Below are 17,558 nucleotides of genomic sequence, written 5' to 3'. Positions count from 1 at the left end.
TGTAGAATTTAAACCTTTTCTTTGTGCCAATTTATATTCGTAATTTCTTTTTGTATTTTTCAGTTATTTGAGAGCTCTCTCTTTCTTGCATTTGTATTTTATCTTTGAAGTCGAATAAATATTAAAATCATTAAATATCAAAATAAGACAGTGATTTAATTCGGTTTAAAAGCACACAAAGCAGCTATGAGGATTCTTGGATCATAAACTGATCGAAAAGATGAGCGTCAAGGAATAAAATTAATTTGCTTTCGAATTCCCAGCCATTCTCTTTTTCCACTCTTCGCTTGTGCAACGAAGAATAAGTGTAGGAGCAATGGCAAGCGTGGAAGGGGACAGGGAAGTGCGTAAATTAATTCAAATTTTGGTTTGTTGATGGTAATGTTATACATACATATTTATTCATATATAGTATATATAGTTTCTCAATTATCGAATCATTAAATGGAGTTTACAGTACCACAAATATTCAGAAAAAACCAGCAAGGAAATTTCTTGCTTACTAGTTTTCCCCAAATATTTGCATTTTGTTTAGATAGGGAATCGGATCATATATCTCGTATATGTATATGTTTATAATGTATATTTATGTGTACTACAATTTGTTTAGAAATGTTTGCAGTTCAAATCTATATTCCAAAAGGTGGCGGAAAGACGATATAAAAGGCATTGGAGTTATTTCATTGGGAAGTTTAATTTAATATTTAAATAGATACGAAATTATACGATTCTGCACAAATGATATCCTTTCCATTTCCTCTGAACTCCATTTTATGTTCTAATATTTTTGCTGTTAAATTTTGTTGTCCTACTTTTTGACCTAACACATTTCGTAGTGAAAAATCATAAAACAAAATCCCATGATGGATAATTGTTTTTGTTCATAAATATATTATATTTATATGTATATGTGTGTGTGTGTGTGTGTATTCAATGTGTTTGTGTGTTGATTTCTATTTTTTTGTTTTGTTTTGTTTTTATTTTATTTTAGTTACTGCTTAAACGCTAATCACTAAGATCACCCGAGAGAGATACAAACGCACGCGAACGCGACCGGATTCCGCGATGAATCCGGTTTAAGGTACAACGAAATCACGATTTTTAGTTTCATTTAGTTTTGCAATTGGTTTATATTTTATTTTTTATTATTAATAGTTTTGAAGTATTTTTTTCATTATTATTTGGGACTCGGGGGCGAAAGTCCCTTATTTTTTAAGACTTTTATATCCTGTTTAGTTTTTAGTTTTGAGTTTAACGCGACGCGAACGAACGACCCGAAGTTACATTATTATCACACGTTCCCCCTTGTTTGGTTTTGTTTTTTTTTTTCTCCGAAACGAAAAAAAAAATAAACACAAACTTAAACGAAGTTTGCATTTAATTACATAATACTATTACTTAGATTTACTTGGTTTACTCATCATTATCATCAGCTATCTTCTTAATCTTCATTTTATTCTGACTGAGTTTTGGTTTTAGTTTCTCTATTCTCCTTATTCTTTTTTGTTTTTGTTTTTCATTTGTTCCGCGACAATTTCAAAGACTTTTGTTTCCATTTAGTAGTACATTGTTTTTACACCCTAATCATAGTACAATTGTAAAAAAAATAAACAACATACAAATTTCTGTACATTAGAAATGATTCTTTTGTGGGAGGGGAAAAAGGATCTTACGCAAAAGACGAAAGCCTATACAAAACGTAAATGAAAGCAAAAGTTTTCGATGCAAATTATATGTATGTATAGATGTATGTAGTAGTCGCATAATGATTAATTTAATTACACTTGTCCCTATACAACGAAAAAAAACTATATAATAATACTTTAAAAAGTGATCAGTCAATTGTTTTTTTGTATTCAGTTATTCAGATCGCACAAAAACAACAAATTATCATACTCAACGAAATCCTAATCTCAAATTTGTTTTTCCCTATGCTTTCTTCTCTTTAAATTAAACGAAAATCTATAATTTTGTATATGAATATCATCCGTAGTAATGTGTATGTGTGTGTTTGTGTGTGGTGTATAAGTAAATTGTTGAATCTGTAACAGTTGCATTTTTGTATTATTGTAATCCTTGTATTATTTTCTTTTTGTTTCTTTTCTTTGTTTCCATTTTTTTTTTTTTGGTTTACCCGACGAAATACCACGTGACGATTGACGATTACCGAATTTACCGATTTTACGAACGAACGAACGAGAGCGACGAGATTACGCGAACGCGACGACGAACCCGAAACGCGACGATTTTTTTTGGTTTGTTTTTTATTATTTGTCATAATACATGAAAGTGTTGGGTTAAAATTGTGAAATTCATATCTTTACTTGATGAATGCTGTTCTATGGTGTTGTTTTATTTTATTTATTATTTTTTTTTTTTTTTGATCATCAGTCTTTATTTTGATTTGTAAGAGTTTTGGTTTAGCTGAAACATTTCCATAATTTCTTTCATTTTCAATTTCTATTCATTTTTTGTTGATTTCACAATTTTCCCAACTCTTTCAGTTTATGTTTTTATTGATTTACCGCGACACGAGTTTTCGACGATCGATTTGATTTCTTTATTATTTATTTATATTTATATTACCGCTTGGGGCACAACACCCGTGTGCTTGCCCCGTCAATTAATTTCCCTATTTTTTCTTGAGGCTGTGGCTGAGTGTATTGTTGGATTGTTTTGGGTATATCTATATATATATGTCTCTATAGCACTTGCATCCGGTTAAGTACGACCGGAACACATCATTCTATCCATGGATATACTTCATCTATTGATACTTGAGCTGAACAGACGGACAGGACAGGACTGCCTAAAGAAGCTCTTGCCAGATCTAAGATCTGCCTAATATTTTATCTCCTTCTCCTCTTGGATATATGCATGCGTGCTGGATATCTAGCTCAATCTCTATAAGATATAATTTATATATCGAATATAGTATGTGTGTGGTTATGCGTATGGTTATATGGTTTTATGTGTGTGTTTTTGCTGTTTTCAATTTTCAATTAATTAACGTAACATTCGAACAGCATCGAATCGGATAACTTAGGGCTGTGTTAAAGATTAAGACGAAGCCGGACAAACGTTGTTGCTACGACGCTGGCTTGTACATAATTGTCTAGTTTTTAGAACTCTGTCTCCTGTCTGCTCCACTCCGCTCTGAAACACTCCACGTGCCTTGCTTCGCCTTAAATGTTGTACATGGTGACCAGACGCTCGGCCAGTGTTGGCGGGAATTGTTCCACAAATCGACGCCAATTTTCCTCACCCACCTGTGTTTTGAAGCCATGGAGAATCTAATCGAGAATAAATCAAATAAGTGAGCAACATTTATGCAATTATATTTAAGTTTCCCATTACCTTTTGTATCATTTGATGCAGATCTTGGGGCGGATTCACCCACGAGGCAATCGCATCGCAAAAGAATATGAAATCGGGCACCACGCCAGCTGGATTCACCGTGATCATATTACACATGCCACGAAAGGCCGAGTCCTTCTCATCATTGTCCCTGATGTGACGCAACGATGTGCACCTGTATATTTCGAATGTTTTCAACAAGAATGTTTAGTAAATAATATATTAGCATTGGAGCAGCGAACGCAGGCACGAAAGTTCAAATGTGAAGCGTTTGAAATTCCCAGTCAATTTTGTGAGGCGATGAGAGAGAGTACAAATGATGGATGGAACTGTGTGGGGTACGGCTGGGATTGTTTGTTTGTTTTAGTGTTAAGCATAATTTAGGGTTTGTTATATTGGAAAAAGAAAGCATAATCTAGTTGAATTGAATATAAAAACGTGTTACACACCACTGTCGTACAAATTCGGGCAAATAAGGAGCCACTTCAACCGGGCACACATAACCTAGACGACCGATTGTTATTGCTAAAATGAACAGAAAGATAAAGTAAAAGAATTTGAAATCAGATAAAATCATACATTTAACACACATATACATATATATGAAGAAAATTAATAAATTGCACAGATATATTTTGATTCTTAATTATCCTTATATCTATGCATGTGGTACGGGTATGTGAATGAATTTCGATTCGATATTAGTTCGTTTTGCTGCTGCTGCACAGAACATGCAACAATTAACAGTAAATAAAGACAGAAACAAGTATTGAAATATTCCACATACACACATACATACAGAGATATATTGTTAAATAAATATATTTATTGTTAGACAACTTTTTTGTAGTGCAATTTCGAGCCTCATCGAACCACTCACCTGTGTTTTCCAGCAGCGTCTTGGGCGTATTCGGTCGATTAATTATAACAAACAAATCGGTGAGCACTAGATGAATGTACTGCTTTGTTTCCTCACCTGCAAATTAAAGAATAAAATATTAATCTTCGATTATAAATAAGGCTCCATGGAGCTCCCCTAAAACTCACCCAATTTCATGCAAATCTCTCCTATGGCCCAAGTGGCATTATTGCACACAGAAATGAAATCGGGATTCAGATTTTGGCCCAAAATGGGAAAGAATTCGGCCATAAATGGATGCACATGGGGGAAACAGGCCTTGGTTAGATCTCCCAGCAGTGCAAATGACGATTGGCGCACCTACAAAAATTCAATTAATTTTTAATTACAAGAAAAGAAAATCTTCGCTTGAACGCACCTCTGGGAGAACATCCTGCATGCATTGATAGAGCAGATGCATTATGTTGCTGTTGGCCACCAGTGTCTCAATGTGACGATCCAGACCCTCGGCTAGGCCCGACAACAGATCCAATGCCACAATCATGCGCTCCTTGTCCGGATGCTCGAACGCTTGATTCTGTTTGCAAAGCTGCAAGTACGAACAAAAGTCAACATAGGAACTCAAGGGCAGAGATAAACGGAAGTACCATTTCCTGGTTAATTGTTTGCTCAATGAGGGATATGCAGCGTCTGTAGACCGGATCGCAGTAGGGCAGAAAGCCGGATTGCAGCGCTGTGGCAATGCTCGAGAGGCATTCCAGCAGTGGGAATAGATCCTTGTCGTCGTCCTTCAGCAGATTCCACTTGTCGATCAGTGGCGGCATCAGAATGTCAATGTACTGCGACTTGTTTAGATGATGGCCAACCGAATCTGCCAAAGTGCCAACGGCATCGTATAGGATCAGCAGATTCTTGTGCTGGTACTTGGAGAAGGCAAAGACGAGCGTCTTGAGGATGTACTCCAGGTAGGGCACCAGCTCTGTGCATGCCTCCTCCTCGAGAGTGGCAAAGGCCGAACAGGCTGCCTCCTGCACGCGCTTATTCGAGTCGAGGATGCGCTTGAGCAGCTCCTCCATGAGGGGCTTTAAGTATTGATCGTGCGGCTGACCGACCACCCAATTAGCGTACCGCGACAGTGTCCAGCAGGTGATGGAGCGCACCAGGGCCTTCTTGTCGGACAGGCAGCTGATGAGGTAGGGAATCAGTTCCGGCAAATGTTGAATCATTCCCTGCATACAGCCCTCGGCAATGGCGCCCAGGGCCAGGACACCGCTCTCCTTGATCACCCACTCCTGGTGGAAGAGCGTCTCCTTAAGGATGGGCAGCACAATGGGCAGACAATCCTCGCGGAACACATTGGCCAGAACGTCCAGAGCGGCCGCACTGCACTTGCGCAAATTCCACTCCGACAGGGAACTGTCATCGTCCAGGCCATCGTCGTAATCATCGTCATCATCCTCGCCGGCTGCTCCCGCCCCGCCACCGCCCGCCTCCTGGCCACTCTTGATCGTGTGTGTGCGGGACTTGTGGAATCGCGGCCTAATATCCTCCTCCCGATCTGGCACCATGTCATCCTCCTCCACATTGCCCTTGAGCAGGATAATATCAATCTCCGAATACCTCATGCCGCGCACCAGTATGGGCGCCAGCTGCGCCAGATAAGGAGCCAACACATCCTTGCAGATGCTCTGCTCGGCGAGCGACAGCCAAAACTCGGATGCCTCCAAGGCGACACCCTCGTCAGAGTCTTGGGTGCGCAGCAGCATGTACTAAAACGGACACGAAAAGACATTAAAGACGGTCGAACAGATGGACAATCCTGTGAGCCACTCACCTCTATGATCTGCGACATGTGTGGCATCAAACGATCCATGCGCACCTCGAGCAGCATGACGAGTCCGTGGCAAACGTTCTTGCGCACCTCGTGATCCTCATCGGACGACAAGTGGAACAGATTCTCAATGAAGCTGTCAATGTTGATCATCAGCGCCTGGGAGCGGTTGATGATGAACTGATTGATGCAAGCAATCGCATGGGAACGGATCTTGGGGCTGGAGTGCTTGAAGTACTGCAAGAACTTGGGAATCATTACGTTCAGGGGTCTGTTCAGAGCAGCCGAGTCCAATATCTCGGCGGAATCTTCGCATATCTTTTGTAGAGCACTAAATGCACCCTCGCACACATTAAAGTCTGGATTGTCGAGCATATCGCAGAGCGAGGGAAGCAGCTGGGGCCAGTTGTGGAGCCCACCATTGCTGGCAATCGTCGTGATCAGAATGCCCACTGTGGCCCGTATTAGGGGCGAGGTATCGCCCACCGCCTGCAGGCATTCGTGTTTGATGTACTCTACGATCTCTGGCTGCAGATTGCTGCCATGCATGCGGATGTTGTTCTTTAGGATGAGGCCGCTCAGTGAGCGTGTCGGCTCGTCTTCCGTTTTTAGTTTTGTCAGCACATAGATGAGATAATTGTTGAAGTCTGGATACCGATTGAATTCCTCCAGTTTCTGCAACACATAAAATTAGCACATGTGATCCCTTTCCTTTCCCTTGTTTGCATTTCGTTTGATCTTACCATTTGTACGGCCATTTGAGTCGCTGTGTCCGGGGATTGAGATTCTTTCAAGATCGCAATGATCTGCTGCAGACCGTCTCCTTGTGGTTCCCACGTCATTGTGTAGCTCTTCTAAAAATGCACACACAAACTTGAATTTTCGCATTCTAATTCTAATTCGGCGGCAAGTTGAATGCCCTCACGAAAGGGTAGGGTAGATGACGGACGAACGAACGGACGGACAGCGAGACACTTTGTTCGAGGCCACACTCCCCTGCCCAATACATTCGCACTATCGAACACACACACACCCTCGCGCGCACACACAGACACGGTGTCGACTCGCGCAGATGCACATGTATTTGACAGTACATATGTGCATATAATATTTACATCATCTGCAAATCGCCCTAATCGCATTTATTTTAAGTATCTCGACCCGTGGTTGCCTCCCTGCGGTGGTTTTTTTCAAATGCGTGCGAGTGCGAGAGAAATAAATGATTTCGGGGAGCGCACAAGCCACACAAAAATTTCCTTCGAGAACGAGCACCCGCCTATCCACCGCCATATTCCATTAACAGGCATTTTGCAACGGAAAAACACTCTATGGGACATTAGCTCTTGCTTTTTACTCACCTCTTCACTTTCTGTAGATAATTGAGATGTGCGTTAAAACTAATTCACTCGAAAATTACTTGAACTTTTTCTACAATTTTCTCTTTTTTCACCTTTTCTTTGCACAATTATCAGGGTTGTGTGGGCTATCGAATATTTTCGATTACTTATTTTTGCTATTCCCACGGAGACGAGACTTCTGCCGCGAACAACCATATATGTTTTGTAGGATGTATAGATATGTAATATTTTAAATTTAATGTTTATCATGGAGTGCTTGATGTTATAAACAATTACTAGATGTTATGAATTGCAATTCTCACATTTGTTACTCCCAATACGGTCATACTTAGTGCTGGCAGCGGTGTCAGTCGAGTGGGTAATCGAGTAATCGCAGTTTCAACCCTAGTACCAATTTTGTTTAGGTTTGGGGCCAGACAGAAGACATTAATTTTAAACAAAGGACCCAGACCACGCTCTTCAGGACATTCATCCCGGGGTCAAACAAAGCCGCGTAGCTTACCAGACAGCCGAGTGAAAGTTTTCCAACTTGTCGCGCCCCAACATCCGTCGCGACCGGACGACATCATGAACAAGCGCAACCATGTGAGTGGAAAAGCAACAGCGAAAAACCCCAGACAAGACTGAAATTAAATTAAATTATTTTATCGGTGAATATTTATTGCAGATCCGCCTGCCGCCAGAGGTGAATCGGCTACTGTATGTGCGCAACTTGCCCTACAAAATAACATCAGATGAAATGTATGATATTTTCGGCAAATTTGGTGCAATACGTCAGATACGTGTGTAAGTTCTTGGCCCATTGTGTCTCGTGTCTGCAGCATCATTAATGGCTTTCTCTCTCTCTCTCTCCGTACAGTGGCAACACACCAGAGACACGCGGCACAGCCTTTGTGGTGTACGAGGACATATTTGATGCGAAAAACGCCTGCGACCATTTATCCGGCTTCAATGTGTGCAATCGCTATCTGGTTGTGCTCTACTACCAGTCGAACAAGGCCTTCAAGCGTGTCGACATGGACAAGAAGCAGGAGGAGCTGAATAACATCAAGGCCAAGTACAATTTGAAGACGCCAGAGGCACCCTAGCCACGGTCGTAGGCGTGGCCACAGGCGTCCGCAAATTGGTTCACTTTTTCCACAGTTTCGAACACTTCTTGATATACAAAAATTTTGCTATCTACTTGTAGATTTATTTTGATCACATTTAAGTATCATTTTAATCTAAACTCATTGTCATCCTCCATCCAACCATCCATCACTCCATCTATCATATGAACTGGCGGACTCCGCGAATAGTTTTCCATGCGTGTCCGCACCAGTTTGCAATCATTTGACGACATTCAACCACTCTCTCATAAAATAACAAGCAAGTGAAAGTAAAAAATACAAAAAAATCGCAAAAACTTTAATTCTGCATTTTGCTTGGACAACCGACACCTCTTAAAATGTAACTTAAAGCTGCTAAAAGTCTTTTAACAATGGGCTAAATATTAACCAACAACACTTTCTTCAGTCTCAGCCCAACTTCAAGTTGCCTCTGCCGCTGCCTGATACTTTTCATAGGTATTCTGCTCCTTCTCCAGTGCCCGCTGCTTTTCCAGGTCTTTCAGTTCCTCCTTGGCGGCCTGGGCTATCTCCTGGCGCAGCGCCTCCACCTCACGCTTGCGCTCGGACCTCTGCATCAGCTTCTGGCGCGCCTTGTCTGTGATTTCCTTGGGCGGCTTCGCTGGCCGTGGTGGCTTTTCGTCGTGCACCTTTTGGTGGCGTATGAGAGCCGCCTCCTGTCGGAAGTGTGTGCCGCAGGTCTTGCAGGCGTAGGGCTTCTCGCCCGTGTGTATCCACTCGTGCTGCTTGAGCGACTGCGAATTGGCAAAGCGACGCGAACAAAAGCGGCACTCAAAGTCTTTGACCTTCTCGTGTATGCTCTTGTAGTGTCGCTTCATGTTGCCCAGATTGTTGAAGCCCTGATTGCAGCCCGGACACAGATGCATGCCCTCCTTCTGCACGAACTTCGCTTGGGGCGGCACACTGGATGGCACTGAGACGATGGGTATGGGATTCACCACAGTGCCAGCCAGCTGGGCCATATCAACGCGCTCTACGCGTCGCGGATCCCTCGGAATTGTGGCCACCGATTCCGCGCAGACTTTTATCAGGTGATTGGCATCCACTTGCACTTGGTCCTGGTCAGCGCTGGTCGTCTCTCCCTGCCGCTGGCGATACGTCTCCAAGGCACGCTCCACGCTCTTCTCATGGATCTTCAGGTGTTTCGTGAGGCTTTCGGTGTAGAGGAACTTCTTGCCACAGACCTGAAAACAGAAGGAACTTTAAGTTGAAAGGAAGTCCTCTCCTATTCCCTGTCCTACCTTGCACTCGCAGCGCTTCTCTCCCGTGTGCGTCATCTCGTGGATCTTGCAGGCATGTGACTTGCCGAACGTCTTCCCACAGTACTGGCAGGCAAAGTTGCGGACCTTCTCGTGAACGATCTTCACGTGATTGTCCAGCGCTCGCTTTGTGTGCGTGGCATGGTCGCAGGTGGGGCACTTGAACTGCTTCTCCTGGGTGTGGGTCAGCATGTGCTTGCTCCACTCCTGGCGCGTCGTCTTGCCCACGCCGCAGTAGGGGCAGACGTAGTTCTTGATGCCCGCATGTCGCAGCAGATGGTTCTTCAAGGCGCTATTGATGTGGAATCCTTTGCCGCAGATGTTGCAGGGGTAGGGCAGCTCCTCGCCCGTGTGCTTGTACATGTGCTTCTTGAGGGCCACATGACAGCGAAAGACCATTCCACACTCGCCACAGGGCTGCTCCGCACGCGGTGCACTCACCCGCGTCTGATTGTGCACCTTCTTCAGGTGAATGGTGAGCAGCCGCAGACGGGGAAACAGCAGCTTGCAGCCCTCCACGGTGCACGGTATCTCATCGGCTTTCCTCGTGTGCGCATAGTCCACATGCAGACGCAGTGCACCGGCTGTGGTGAAGCCCTTCCGGCAGGTCTCCTCCGAGCACTGAAAGGGCAGCAGATCGTTGTGGTACTTCATGTGTTCATCGAATTTCGATTGTTTCTTGAACTTTTTCTGGCAGATGATGCAGGTGATGATACGACGCAGGCGACGCTCTTCAGGTGGTATCTTTTTTCGCTTTGCCCGCTCCTTGGACAGCAAACGATGGGCCAATGGAATTTCGTCGTCGGTGGAGCCATCCGGTATCTCCTCCTCCTCCTCCTCCTCGTCATCGTTCTCCACGCTCGTGAAGTCGGAGAAAACGCTCTTGTCCACCGTCACCAGCATCTTGAAGACCTCCTCCTCGTTCTCAATCATCTCCAACTTGTGATTCAGCAGGGGATCATAGCTTGCCTGCTCCTCAGGGCCCAAAATCACCTCCGCTGGCTGCTCGGCCACCGGCTCCAACAATTCGATGGCCACAATTCTGTTGGCAGCCACCATATCCTTGAAACGCTGCACAGAGTCCAGGCATAGTTTTTGGAACGCTTGCAGATCGCTTAGCTGCCCAAAGCATCCATTGCATATGCTCCGGGGAAAGCCATCCTGCTGGTCCACATCCAGAGCGGTGCAGAGGGTTAGCTTTTTTGCCAGATCTGGCTCCAGAAACAGATCGTGGGCGGGGCCTTGCTCCAGGCACGTCAGGCAGAGGCGGCACAGTGAGTGGACGGGATATGGCTCCCGTGCGACCATATCCATGCAGGGAAAACCCGAGCTGCGACAGAAATAGCTTACAAAACAACAAAAATTGACGCGTTTTTAGAGATGTATAGCTTGAAACAGTGTCGGCGGGTCTAGCGGTTTAATCTGACCTCAACGGAAAAAAGCAGATTTGGCTAGAGCTAGCTGCTCCTTGTATTTTTAGCCATTACTATAGAAATGGAATTTGCGCAATCTTCTGGCTGTTCCAATAGAAACCACGATGCAGTAGAATAAATTCATTAAATTTTTTGTTGCCATTATTGTCTGCAATTCTAATTGTTACTTTTAGCTTCTTTTTTTGGCCTGCATGCCAACACTGACACTGTGTACCGAGTACATGTCTATTAGTATCGATACTTGTATCTCGCATTTCTCTTATTGCCACTCGCCCATTTTTCGCTGACGACGAGTATATACTATTTTTTCTGTGTCAATATTATTTTTATTGCTGGCTGGCCTGGAAAAAACGCAAAAGATAATCGCAATTGTTGAAAACGCTGCCGCAACACAAACCGCAACATGGACATGGGCAGGACATATTCGATACACACGCTGTGTCGCGTTTGCCTGAACCACTTGCAAAACGATGCCGCATATGATTTGTATCTGGTGCCAGGCCTGTCGAAAAAACTGTGTCTGTGTACGTCCCTCTCCGTCGAGCAGAACGATGGTTTTCCCAAGAACCTGTGCAGCAATTGCTACACCAGGCTGAACGACCTGCACGATTTCCAGAAACTGTGCGTCGACTCGGTCCAAAAGTTCCAGGATCTGGTCGCCAGCAATGTTTTCACCTGCCAGACGAACTTCGATGTGCTGGATCCCAGTTCAACGGCCCACGATCTGCCCGGAGAGGACGAAGACCACATCAACTTTGATCCCCTGTTGAACCACAAAATGGAGCTGATCGAGAACGAGGAGGACGTGTTCAAGATGCTGGAGCATGTGGACAAGGAGGCCGAGGAGTGTGAGAACGAGAGCGTCAAGCAGGACAAGGTGAAGGCTTCGCCCAGCAACGCTTTGCGAATGTTCGACGATGACTCCTCCCTGGAGAGCGGCAATGACAACGACAGAGATGTGGACTTTGAGCCCAACAGTAGCGACGACGACATTCCTTTGGCCCAACGCATGAGGGGATCCACCCAGTCGCAGTCCACCCGCACACCACCCAAGTCCAAGCCCAAGCCCAAGAAGAAACCCAAAGTGGTGGACTACGACGACTTCAGCAGCACCACCTCCGACTCGGACGACGACGATGACGGCTCGAACAGGGAGAAACCCAAACGCAAGAGGATCCCAGCCGATGAGCGGCACCTTCATCGCATCATCGACTGCCACATTTGTCATCAGAAGTTCAAGAAGGCCATCCGCTACGAGGAGCACATGAAGTACCACAACGATCTGCTGCCCTTCCAGTGCAAAGTGGAGACCTGCCGCAAGGGATTCACCACAGCCAATGGCCTGCGCATCCATGTGGACCATGCCCACACCGAACTGTCCGAGGTGCACCACTGTCCAGCGGAGGGTTGCGAGAAGACGTTCCCACGCATCAGGCTGCTTACGTTCCACATGAAGAAGGTGCACAACATAACCAAGTCGGCGGCTCCGCTGCGCGACTTCCCCTGCCCGGAGTGCGACACCGTCTTCCGCTGCCCCACGGCTCTCAAGAAGCACATGTACAAGCACACGGGCGAGGAGCTGCCCTACCCTTGCAACATCTGCGGCAAGCGGTTCGTGATCAACAGCGCCCTCAGGGACCATCTGATGCGACATGCGGGTATCAAGAATCACGTCTGCCCCTACTGTGGCGTGGGCAAGACGACGCGCCAGGAGTGGAACGCCCACATTCTCACCCACACCAAGGAGAAGAAGTTCAAGTGTCGGCAGTGCGATCACGCCTCGCACAACAAGCAGGCCCTGTCGAACCACATCAAGGTGGTGCACGAGAAGCGGAAGGACTTCGCCTGCCAGTATTGCGGCAAGACGTTCGGCAAGTCGCACGCCTGCAAGGTGCACGAGCGCAGTCACACGGGAGAGAAGTGCTGCGAGTGCAAGATCTGTGGCAAGATTTTCCTCTGCGAGAAGAGCCTGACGAAGCATCTGAAGACGCACGAGAAGCGGGATCTGCCGCCGTCAGAGCCGCAACGGCAACAACAGCTTAACATTCCCATTCCGATACCGGGCCAGATGCAAGGCGATGGCCTGGGGAATCCCAATCCCAATGCAAACAGCAATATTAATCCCAATCAAAATGAGGACATGCTCAAGGCTTGCGCTAGCAGTGGCGGGCCCGCTGCACCGCTGCCCAAGCAGAAGAACTCCAGACGCGTCCAACGGGTGGACATTTCCCAGCTGGCGGGAACGGCCGTCAATCCCATACCGTCAGTGTCGGTGCCGTCGTGGTCGCCGCAGGTGAACTTCACCAAGAAGGAGGGCCAACACATCTGTCCCGGCTGTGGGCGAGGCTTCAACAACATTGGCAACATGAAGCTCCACTACAAGATCATCCACGAGAAGGTGAAGGACTTTGCCTGCCGCTTCTGCCCCAAGCGATTCTCCAAGGCGCAGATACTGCGGCATCACGAGTGGATCCATACGGGAGAGAAACCCTTCGAGTGCAAGATCTGCAACAAGCATTTCCGCCAGGAGACGGCCCTCAAGAAGCACATCAAGACGCACGAGAAGCCCGGCCGCCGTCACGTGCCGGAGAGGAGTGCACCCACGGTGCCTACATTTATGAAACTGGATCCCGAGGCCGAGCCGAGGAACTACGATCTGTATCAGGATCCGGCTGCAGAGCGGGCGGCGGCCACCGCCGAGCTGCTCGCCCATCAGATGGAGGAGAACGAGGCCAAGCGGAAGGCGGACATCGAGCGCCAGAAGATCGCTGCGGCTGCCTGCGAGCAGCTAACGAAGCTGCAGAAGCAACAGGAGATAATGAAGGCCACAACCTCCTACGACGGCTACTACCAGCAGAAGGCCGAGGCCGATGGCACCAGTTTGGATGCCCTAAAGATCGATCATGTGTAGAGAGTGGCAGGCTTCCGCATGGCTTCTTAATATACCGTAAGATTTATATTGTATAATTAACTTTTACAGCGCAAACTGTGCTCCCTGGAACATTTGTCTTCTGCCCTCGAATTGCTCTCTCTCACACTCCTCCCTAGTTGAAACGGAATAGAAAAACTTCATTTATTCGAGTACATATATACGAATGAAAATTAACGATTTTTTATATGTATACATATAAATTTGTGTATCTTTATGTTTTTTTATCATGTACTACATACATAGACAACAAAAACAACAATCTCCTGTGCTTACTTAGAGTAAATGGAATTAAATATTACCTACATTACATACATACAAACAAGGCTCCACTTATTTCATGCAGTTGGGGGGATACATACACATTTCTGTAGTGTGTGTGTGGGGAGTTCACGTACAGTCAGTCCCACTGTCTAATACGCCCTATCGTACCCTCTCTGCATGTGTGTGTAGGGTACATATGTATGTACACACATATGTGAAAGGAAAAGCAACTTTGCTGCCGATCGATCGAACAGAAAAACCACCTGAAAATGTAAATGTACGTTGTCGGGGGTGGGTGGTGGTTGGGTTGCAATATGTATGCTGCTGTTGCAAACATTTGGGCGTAATCATAATACCCCCATTAAAAAAGGTATAACAAAAAACTTCCATCCCTATGCATGTGTGGGAGCGGTGCTAGTGATGTACCATTTCCAGCGAGTATTCGGTACACTCAGTAATCGATACTCCCAAGCATACCAGTAAAATTATGTGGTACGCGAGCATACGTTTCATTCTATGCACAAAAATGTAACCATTATTGTTAGTTATAATTTATATTAATCTTAAATATAGAAAAATTTAAACATTAACGCCAATAAATATAAAGTATCGACTGCAAATATATCGATATTGATTAACATCCCTATGTATAATATATATATGTACAGCGAGCGATACATATATATATATACACACGTATATAGATACTGTGTTAGATTTTTCTCAACGCAGAATTTTTTTTTCATCAGCTATAATTTCCAAAATTGAACGAATTGAATTGAAAAAATGAACGAGGGGAGTCACTACTCCATACATACGGTATGCCGCACCTGTCTGAGCACCCTGGATAACGGTACGGCATACGATCTCTTCTTGATCCCGGGGCTGGCCAAAAAACTCTGCGTGTGCACGTCGCTGTCGGTGGAGCAGCAGGATGGCTTTCCCAAGAACCTGTGCATCTCGTGTTACTCGAAGCTGAACGAGCTGCACGATTTCCAGAAGCTTTGCGTGGACTCGGTGCAGAAATTCCAGGATCTGGTGGGTAGCAATTCCATCACGTGCCAGACGAACTTCGATGTGTTGGATCCTAGTCGCGCTCTCGCAGACCTGCCGCCCGAGGACGAGGACCACATCAATTTCGATCCGCTTCTAAATTCCAAGATAGAGATCATTGAGAACGAGGAGGATGTGTTCAAGATGCTGGAGGATGTGGAGAAGGAGGCCGAGGAGGTGGAGAAGGATGAGCTCGCCTCTGCCGAGTTCAACGACTCCTCCTCCGAGGAGAGCGACGAGAGCAGCGATGATGACGTGCCCCTGGCCCAGCGAACTGGACGCGGAAAAAGGCGTGCCCCCAAAGCCAAGGTCAAGCGTCCAAAAGAGGATTCCGACGAGCTCAGCTCGCTCTCCTGGGACTGGGACTATTCCGACGGCGACAAGGGCAAACCCAAGCGCAAGAGGATTCCCGCAGCCGAGCGACACCTTCATCGCCTCATCGACTGTCACATTTGTCATCAGAAGTTCAAGAAGGCCATCCGCTACGAGGAGCACATGAAGCACCACAACGATCTCCTCCCCTTCCAGTGCAAGGTTGAGAGCTGCAAGAAAGGATTCACCACGGCCAACGGGCTGCGCGTTCACGGGGAGCATGCCCACACGGATTCATCGGACATGCACCCGTGCACCTACGAGGGCTGCAACAAAACCTTTGCCCGTCCCGTGCTGCTGAGCTTCCACATGAAGCGGGTGCACAAGGTGGAGACGCCCCAGAGGGACTTCCCCTGCACGGAATGCGACAAGGTGTTCCGCTGCCCCACGGCTCTCAAGAAGCACATGTACAAGCACACGGGCGAGGAGCTGCCGTTCGCCTGCGAGATCTGCGGCAAGCGTTTCCCCATCAACAGTGTGCTGCGGGATCACCTGCTGCGGCATGCGGGCATCAAGAACCATGTCTGCCCGTACTGCGGCGTGGGCAAGACCACGCGCCAGGAGTGGAACAAGCACATTCTCACCCACACCAAGGAGAAGAAGTACGAGTGCCGCCAGTGCGAGCACACCTCGCACAACAAGCAGGCTCTGGCCAACCACGTGAAGGTGGTGCATGAGAAGAGGAAGGATTTCGCCTGCCAGTACTGCGGCAAGACGTTCGGCAAGTCGCACGCCTGCAAGATTCATGAGAGAAGCCACACGGGAGAGAAGTGCTGCGAATGCAAGATATGCGGCAAGGTGTTCCTCTTCGACAAGGGCCTCACCAAGCATTTAAAGACCCACGAAAAGTCCGATCTGCCCAGGAACCAGAACCCGGCCAATCCACTGGCCGATGAGGCAGCCTCTACGTCAACGATTGCCAAGCCCAGCCCCCACCTGCGTGGGCGTGTGGAGCGTGTGGACATTGCTCAGCTGGCGGGCACTGTAGTGAATCCCATACCGTCTGTGAACCTACCGTCGTGGTCGCCGCAGGTGAACTTCACCAAGAAGGAGGGCCAGCACATGTGCCCGGACTGCGGCAAGGGATTCAATCATGTGAGCAACATGAAGCTCCATTACAAGGTGGTGCACCAGAAGGTGAAGGACTTCTGCTGCCGCTTCTGTCCCAAGCGGTTCGCCAAGAAGCAGTATCTGCGCCATCACGAGTACATACACACCGGTGAAAAGCCTTACGAGTGCAAGGTGTGCGGCAAACACTTCCGCCAGGAGCAGGTGCTCAAGACCCATATGAAGGTGCACGCCAAGCCACCGAGGCCGCCACTCAAGCCCAAGGAGCCGGTCACACCCAAGCCGGAGACGGTGAAGCGACCGCATCCAAAGAATTATGAGCAGTACCAGGATCCCGCTGCGGAGCGGGCTGCCGCCACCGCTGAGCTGTTGGCCTTCCAGCTGGAGGAGAACGAGGCTAAGCGGAAGGCGGAGGTGGAGCTGCGCAAGATCCAGGAGGCGGCATTCGAGCAGTTAAACAAGCTGCAAAAGCAGTCGAACACCTACGATGGATTCTATGCCCAGAAGGCCGAGGCTGAGGGCGCCAACGTCAATACATTCAAGTTGGATCATGTCTGAGAGGACAGCAATAAAACTCTATATGATTATTAATATTAGTAATATACACGTATATTATGTGTGTTTTTTGCTACTATGACCATAGCTTAT

At 46.8% G+C, this 17,558-nt stretch overlaps 5 protein-coding genes across 5 annotated transcripts; 3 read left to right on the top strand and 2 right to left on the bottom strand.

The window, feature by feature from the left end:
* Window positions 1–1,324: 1,324 nt before the first annotated feature.
* LOC117587110 (transportin-1-like) lies at window positions 1,325–7,561 on the bottom strand. The gene is made up of 10 exons (XM_034277603.1): window positions 7,406–7,561; window positions 6,791–6,901; window positions 6,051–6,722; window positions 4,864–5,985; window positions 4,635–4,805; window positions 4,405–4,576; window positions 4,238–4,333; window positions 3,807–3,882; window positions 3,358–3,532; window positions 1,325–3,293 (listed from the first exon to the last, which is right to left on the bottom strand). The coding sequence occupies exons 2-10, from the start codon at window positions 6,887–6,889 to the stop codon at window positions 3,186–3,188; spliced, it is 2,691 nt and encodes an 896-aa protein (XP_034133494.1). The 5' UTR covers window positions 6,890–6,901; window positions 7,406–7,561; the 3' UTR covers window positions 1,325–3,185.
* Window positions 7,562–7,786: 225 nt separating this feature from the next.
* LOC117587115 (splicing factor 3B subunit 6) lies at window positions 7,787–8,816 on the top strand. The gene is made up of 3 exons (XM_034277609.1): window positions 7,787–7,990; window positions 8,073–8,191; window positions 8,265–8,816. The coding sequence occupies exons 1-3, from the start codon at window positions 7,973–7,975 to the stop codon at window positions 8,491–8,493; spliced, it is 366 nt and encodes a 121-aa protein (XP_034133500.1). The 5' UTR covers window positions 7,787–7,972; the 3' UTR covers window positions 8,494–8,816.
* LOC117587114 (zinc finger protein 345) lies at window positions 8,785–11,190 on the bottom strand. The gene is made up of 2 exons (XM_034277608.1): window positions 9,774–11,190; window positions 8,785–9,716 (listed from the first exon to the last, which is right to left on the bottom strand). Exons 1-2 carry the CDS (start codon window positions 11,103–11,105, stop codon window positions 8,934–8,936), a joined length of 2,115 nt encoding a protein of 704 aa, XP_034133499.1. The 5' UTR covers window positions 11,106–11,190; the 3' UTR covers window positions 8,785–8,933.
* Window positions 11,191–11,490: 300 nt separating this feature from the next.
* On the top strand, window positions 11,491–14,403 carry LOC117587112 (zinc finger protein 668). The gene has a single exon (XM_034277605.1). The coding sequence runs from the start codon at window positions 11,628–11,630 to the stop codon at window positions 14,133–14,135; it is 2,508 nt and encodes an 835-aa protein (XP_034133496.1). The 5' UTR covers window positions 11,491–11,627; the 3' UTR covers window positions 14,136–14,403.
* A 693-nt stretch (window positions 14,404–15,096) lies between these two features.
* Window positions 15,097–17,520, top strand: LOC117587113 (zinc finger protein 502). The gene has a single exon (XM_034277607.1). The coding sequence runs from the start codon at window positions 15,204–15,206 to the stop codon at window positions 17,466–17,468; it is 2,265 nt and encodes a 754-aa protein (XP_034133498.1). The 5' UTR covers window positions 15,097–15,203; the 3' UTR covers window positions 17,469–17,520.
* The last annotated feature ends 38 nt before the right edge of the window (window positions 17,521–17,558 follow it).

This window comes from Drosophila guanche, unplaced genomic scaffold (genome assembly GCF_900245975.1).
Source record: "Drosophila guanche unplaced genomic scaffold, DGUA_6, whole genome shotgun sequence".
Lineage (NCBI taxonomy): Eukaryota > Metazoa > Arthropoda > Insecta > Diptera > Drosophilidae > Drosophila > Drosophila guanche.
Note: the sequence above shows the minus strand (reverse complement) of the source record. Positions and strands in the feature narration are given on the sequence as shown.

Bases quoted from the DNA above. Each gene is read 5' to 3' on its own strand.
- LOC117587110 (XM_034277603.1), bottom strand. From the start codon at position 6,889: ATGACGTGGGAACCACAAGGAGACGGTCTGCAGCAGATCATTGCGATC. The intron at 5,986-6,050 runs GTGAGTGGCTCA...TGTCCGTTTTAG, and splicing joins ACATGTCGCAGATCATAGAG to TACATGCTGCTGCGCACCCA. The intron at 4,334-4,404 runs GTGAGTTTTAGG...TTTAATTTGCAG, and splicing joins AGAGATTTGCATGAAATTGG to GTGAGGAAACAAAGCAGTAC.
- LOC117587115 (XM_034277609.1), top strand. The intron at 8,192-8,264 runs GTAAGTTCTTGG...CTCTCCGTACAG, and splicing joins GCAATACGTCAGATACGTGT to TGGCAACACACCAGAGACAC.
- LOC117587114 (XM_034277608.1), bottom strand. From the start codon at position 11,105: ATGGATATGGTCGCACGGGAGCCATATCCCGTCCACTCACTGTGCCGC. The intron at 9,717-9,773 runs GTAGGACAGGGA...TTCTGTTTTCAG, and splicing joins AGAAGCGCTGCGAGTGCAAG to GTCTGTGGCAAGAAGTTCCT.
- LOC117587112 (XM_034277605.1), top strand. From the start codon at position 11,628: ATGGACATGGGCAGGACATATTCGATACACACGCTGTGTCGCGTTTGC.
- LOC117587113 (XM_034277607.1), top strand. From the start codon at position 15,204: ATGAACGAGGGGAGTCACTACTCCATACATACGGTATGCCGCACCTGT.